This window comes from Terrapene carolina, unplaced genomic scaffold (assembly GCF_002925995.2).
Source record: "Terrapene carolina triunguis isolate 2854851 unplaced genomic scaffold, T_m_triunguis-2.0 Scaffold24753, whole genome shotgun sequence".
Taxonomy (NCBI): domain Eukaryota; kingdom Metazoa; phylum Chordata; order Testudines; family Emydidae; genus Terrapene; species Terrapene triunguis.
Genome location: NW_020689104.1, coordinates 737 through 6,498, shown reverse-complemented (window position 1 = coordinate 6,498; position 5,762 = coordinate 737). Strand labels below are relative to the sequence as shown.

The 5,762-nt window shown below is 45.7% G+C and overlaps 1 protein-coding gene across 1 annotated transcript; it reads right to left on the bottom strand.

The window, feature by feature from the left end:
- Positions 1 to 1,036: 1,036 nt before the first annotated feature.
- LOC113408827 (replication protein A 70 kDa DNA-binding subunit-like) lies at positions 1,037 to 3,387 on the bottom strand. The gene is made up of 4 exons (XM_026662239.1): positions 3,306 to 3,387; positions 2,853 to 2,931; positions 2,115 to 2,223; positions 1,037 to 1,160 (listed from the first exon to the last, which is right to left on the bottom strand). Exons 1-4 carry the CDS (start codon positions 3,345 to 3,347, stop codon positions 1,037 to 1,039), a joined length of 354 nt encoding a protein of 117 aa, XP_026518024.1. The 5' UTR covers positions 3,348 to 3,387.
- Positions 3,388 to 5,762: the final 2,375 nt, after the last annotated feature.

The following is a 5,762-nucleotide window of genomic DNA, read 5'->3' as shown; positions in this document are numbered from 1 at the left end:
TAGTAGAAGCTCCCCATCAGTGTCAGGTCTTGTGTTTCGGATATTTCTGTTATTTGTTCTAGAAATGCCTCATCCGCTTCCTCTTCCTGATTTGGTGATCTATTGTAGACCCCTACCATGATGTCACCCTTATTTTTTTTACTTGTTTCTCTTTACTCAGAGACTTTCAACTGGTCTGCCTCTTTTACTCAGAACAAGTGTATATATTCTTGAGGTTTAATGCAACACCTCTTCCCTTTTTATCCTGCCTGCCCTTCCCGAACAAGCTATACCCTTAATACCAATATTCCAGTCATGAGACTTCTCAACAAGTCTCTGTGACACCAGTTAAGTCATAATTTAGCACATGGACTAAGACTTCCAGTTATTTATGTTTATTCCCCATAGCCCTTACATTTGTGAATAGTCAATTAGTTGTCAAGCAGATTTCCTCACTAATTTCCCTCTTGTTCCTCCTATGACCCTATCGTAAGTTTCCATGTCTCTCCCCCCCCCCCCCCCCACCCCCAACAGCTAGCCTTCTGTTAAGGTCATTTCTTTTTTACACTTTGGGCTTTTGTCTCCTGCCCCTTTTAATCTTGTTTAAAGCCCTATATATTAGAAATATATTTTCCACCCACCACCCAACTTTCATTAAGAAAGCTGAACTTTTTGATCAATTTTCCAAACACAACCTCAAGGAGAGTGGCTTGGAAAATGTCTGCCTGAAAGCTGACAGTTACAAGCAGATAAAAAAGAATCAGAATGGAATCATTTAGGCAATATTATACTTGAGAGCTATATAGAAAGTCACTAAGGTGTGACAATCAGCTGGTCTGATACTTCCCCATAACACATGGAAGCAGGAACTAACCCATTTGGCCTGGGCTTAGATATTGTGGTGATAGCCACTGTACAAAACTCTAAGCTACACAGGTACAAGTGACATTGGAGAACTGGAAATCACGACTCCAGGCACAAGACAATTAAATGAGTGTCCTTATTTTTTCACCAAAAACAGAGTAACCAGCTGAAAACCAGCATGATAGTGAGTCTCTTAAACAATTCTATTGTCTGTAGGAAGTCCCTTACCTTCATTGTATGGTACTGGATTGCCAATATTTGCACCAACCACATCAGCTGTTTTCAGAACATCTAAATCCATCAATATAATCACTCTCCTACAAACACAAAGCAAGCAACAGTAAAGACTCTTGACATCTTCCTGGACACTATATAGCCCTAGGCTATAAATGAGTCTTTTGCATACACACAGGCACTGCAATCACTACAGAAGGCAGATTTCCTGAGGAGGCACTGTCAAGAAGAAACACTCCATTATCAACCAGAGATTTAACCAATGCAGGTAGAAGTGGTGTAGACTGAAACAATACAGCACTTAATCAGGAAGAGTAGATAGCCATCTGAATGATGCACATGATGTTGATATGTAGTGATACCGTCAACATTATTGTAGGAGCACATAAAATGTGCTACATTCCTTACAACTCTGCCCCAAATGGCATAAAACTAAATACAAGTGAGTGTCAAATAGAAAAGGTGGATTGGGGAGAAAGAGAGTGACAGCAAAAGTTAACACAGTTACACATTCATGCATGTACACAATCTTGAAGGTTTGTTACCCTACCTTAATTTGCAATAGAAAGTTCAAGTACTTTATCATCTTAATACAAAAACAATCATCACCAGGGCATGTCCTCATTCACACCCTCACCAGGTAATTTTCAGTGACTGAATTAATTAACGATTATGCAGTTGGATGCATTTTATCCAGTTATTTCCATTTAATAATAAATGATACAGAGAATTTGAAGCGTCAGTTATTGGTCATCGGGGGTAACATACTACTACACAGATATTAATATCTGCAACTAAGCACATTGCAGCCAGGTACAGCAACTTTTATCTCTGCCGCCCTCAAACAGCCATCACGATTACATGATGTGTCAAGAGAACCACATGCCTCCTCCCTCATGCACCATACACACCCCAATGGATACACCTATTAATAATCTCAGAACAACAGCACTTGACCGCTCATCATTTATGTGACATGCAGCAGCATCCACTAGTCAGATGCATTTGTGTGCACATATCTAAATATACATGAATACCTTCCATCTTTCAGGCTGTTAACAATGTATCTGTTAACCTGGCAGATACAGTGGGCAGACAAGCGCTCCTCTTCAATTAGAGAATTCAGCTGTGTAGCCAACATGAAAGCTGCAAAAAACAGAAGAAAAACCCTAAAACAACCAGTATATGCAGCCCTGAAAAGATGGCCATCATAGCTAACTGCAATCAATCCATTCAGGCCACTGGTCCTGCATAGATCTAAGGCCTGCCCAGTTAATCATCTCACACAAACCAGTGCAATCACAAGTGAGAAAGTGTGAATATATCTCTGGAACATAAATCACATATTAACTCTCTAAAGTTTGAGAGCAAGAATACAACACCCTTGCAATGATATTTTGCCTAGTAGCCCAACCCACTGAAGTAAAATGTATGCAGCAAATTAGAAAAAGATAGATTAAGATAAGCTGCTAAATGATTCTTGGACCCCACCACTATTAGTATAGTCCACTAATCACTGTTCTATATGACTGAGCTGTTCTCCATAATTAACATGAATTTTTGGACGCTCTGCAACAACTCAAAAAAGATGGATTTTGTTTGTAAGATTAAAATGCAATTCTAGATCCCAGAATCTAAATAAATAAATTCTACATCCTTCACACACTCCTTTGGAACTTAGTTCAGCAGCAAAAACCACTCTGTCATTAATTCTGACAATTGGGTGCAGTTATTAGCCATGCACTTGAAAATTCTCATCCCTATGCATTACTTACAGGAGAGCGTGTTCACCCCATCGCTCATCAGCACACGGTAACGAGATGGCCCATTTCCTGTGGCGATGGCACGGATGTTCTAGAAGAAAACACTTGAATTCTTAGCCCTTATCTGATTTTACAGGCACACAGAGACAAAGTACGAGATCACACCTATTGGGGAGAGCTTACTCAAAGCAGAAAACTAAGATAGACAGATGACAAGCAATTAAAGCCTATCTCAGATGGACTAAAACATGCTTGCTCAGATTCATGCCAATGAGCCTTTCAGTGCTCCTTTGCTCACCTACAAGGCTTCCACCTCTTCATGTCCGAATTGGATTGTAAACTCATCACCGGTCGGGGGTGGGTGTGAGTCCTTATCTTTATGGACTTGTAGATCAGCACGTACAATTTATAATTACACTAAGCTATGGATAATAGGAATAAGATGACACTTGAGGGAATACTCACAATGACTTGGAGGACAGGCTTTAAATTATTTTCTCCCTGCATTATGGCCTGTAAAGGAAGATAGAGGATTTAATGCTTTTGATTGGAAAACATTTTTAAAGCTTTGTGACTGAGGAGATTAGCAAACAAATAACTGGACTGATTATAATAAATTGTTCCCAAAACGAGGAATCAAACTTGGTTAGCGTGCCAACAATGTGAACATCCTCAAAATTTCTATTTGTTGTACGAGTGCATCCTGATACAAGGAAAAGGACAGACAATTTGTTGAGAGAAGCATTTCACCTCAGAAATCCCTGCACTTTATGGGAAGTGACAGGCTGATTTACTAGTTCATCAATTCTCACACAGTGGCCTGTCGAGCACTTTCAGGCAGCCTATGGAGCTGCTGCAAGTAGTTATACTTCCTACAAATTGTAACTTAGCCAAGGACCCTAGAGTTCCCAAAGCCCATCTCTTCCCTTGTCATGTTTCTCTCTCTGTCAAGTGTGGGCAAACTTTTTGGCCTGAGGTCCACATCTGGGTATGGAAATTGTATGGCGGGCCACGAATGCTCATGATTGGGGTGCAGAAGGGGGTGAGGGCTTCAGCTGATGGGTTGGGGGTGCAGGAGGGTGCTCTGGGCTGGGACCAAGGGGTTCGGAGGGTGGGAGGAGGATCAGAGCTGGGGCAGGAGCTTGGGGCGTGGGAAGAGATCAGGAGTGCAGGCTCTGGGCACGCTTACCTCAAGCAGCTCCCAGAAGCAGCAATGTGTCCCCGCTCTGGCTCCTCCACAGAGGCGCAGCTAGATGGCTCTGTGCGCTGCCCCATACAGAGGCACTGCCCCTGCAGCTCCCATTGGCCGTGGTTCCAGGCCAATGAGAGTTGCAGGGGCGGCACTTGGAGCAGGGGCAATGTGCGGAGTCCCCTGGCTGCCCCTACGCATAGGAGCCGGAGAGTGGGACATTCCAGTGCTTCCAGGAGCCGTATGGAGCCACAGCACACGCGGAGCAGGGCAACCCCCCCCCCCCAACCCCACTCCCCGGCTGGAGCACCGGAGCGGAGCAAGCCCCAGACCCCACTCCCTGGCAGGAGCTTGAGGGCCAGATGTGGCCCCTGGGACGTAGTCTGCCCACCCCTGCTCTTTGTTGTGCATTTCTCCTGTGTTGCATTCAAGTGTGATCAAATTGGCAACCACCAGAACCATAGTAGTCGTAAACACACGCAGGGACAGAACCAGACCACAAACAGTATCCAAGAGATAGGGCAGAGCGCGCTATGGTTAACGAGATAGATTCAGTCCCAATGTGGTCAATTTATTTTTTTTGTTATACTTTGTAGAGTTGTTGCTGACTCTCTTTTGCTCATATTAATTGTACATTTAACCAATGTCAGAGGTACACTGAACATATGACAGGCACTCCCTTCTAACTTTATAAACCTCAAAAATAATAGGAGTGAAATTATGGACAGGCAGCAAGAATAAACAGCTCAGATACAGAAAGGTGGGGTTATAACTAACCAGCTGCTCCACCACTTTAAAGAAGAGTTTGCGTTCATAGAAATCCACAGCCAGACAGATACTATCCAGCTATAAGTTCAGGGCTGGAAAGGGAGGTATGGCTGATAGGGATCACTGAGGAGGTGGCCATGGAGTGGAAGAATGTAACAACCTGGGGGTGTAGTGAAGGGGTTCTCAAACTGGGGGTCACAACCCCTCTGGGGGTCATGAGATTATTACATGGGGGTCATGAGCTGTCAGTCTCTACCCCCAAACCCCGCTTTGCCTCCAGCATTTATAATAGTGTTTGATATAAAAAACTTGTGTTTAATTTATGAGGAAGGGGTCACACTCAGAGGCTTATTGTGTGTAAGGGGCCACCAATATAAAAGTTTGAGAACCACTGGTGTAGTGAAAGCAGCAACTTGGCCCCAGTTGCCCCCAGGCGCTTCTGAGAAAACTCGGGGAACCTGCCCTACCAGAGATTAGTTACAACAGTCGGGGGCGTACACTACCCTGCCTAACCTCTACGGGGGCAACAGGACAGGCACAGAAAACCCCTACCCCATCCCTAGGAAATACAGACCACTACACTGCCCCCCGCTCCCTCCCACACACCCCGCAGCTCCTCTCCGGACCTTCCCCCCCACATGCCCCGCTCCAGGTTCCCCCTTCCCCCCCCACATGCCCCACCCCACAGCTCCTCTCCGGCCCTTCTCCCCCACATGCCCCACCCCGCAGCTCCTCTCCAGCCCTTTCCCCCCCACATGCCCTGCCCCGCAGCTCCTCTCCGGCCCTTTGCCCCCCACATGCCCCGCTCCGGGTCCCCCCTTTCCCTCCACATGCCCTGCAGCTCCTCTCCGGACCTTCCCCCCCCCCACATGCCCCGCCCCACAGCTCCTCTCCGGACCTTCCCCCCCACATGTCCCCCTCCAGGTCCCCCCTTTCCCTCCACATGCCCCGCCCCACAGCTCCTC

Excerpts from the sequence above, each read along its gene's own strand:
- LOC113408827 (XM_026662239.1), bottom strand. The coding sequence starts at position 3,347 with ATGCAGGGAGAAAATAATTTAAAGCCTGTCCTCCAAGTCATT. Across the intron at positions 2,932-3,305 it reads AGCCTGTCCTCCAAGTCATT|AACATCCGTGCCATCGCCAC; the intron begins GTGAGTATTCCC and ends GTTTTCTTCTAG. Across the intron at positions 1,161-2,114 it reads AACAGCCTGAAAGATGGAAG|GAGAGTGATTATATTGATGG; the intron begins GTATTCATGTAT and ends TTGTGTTTGTAG.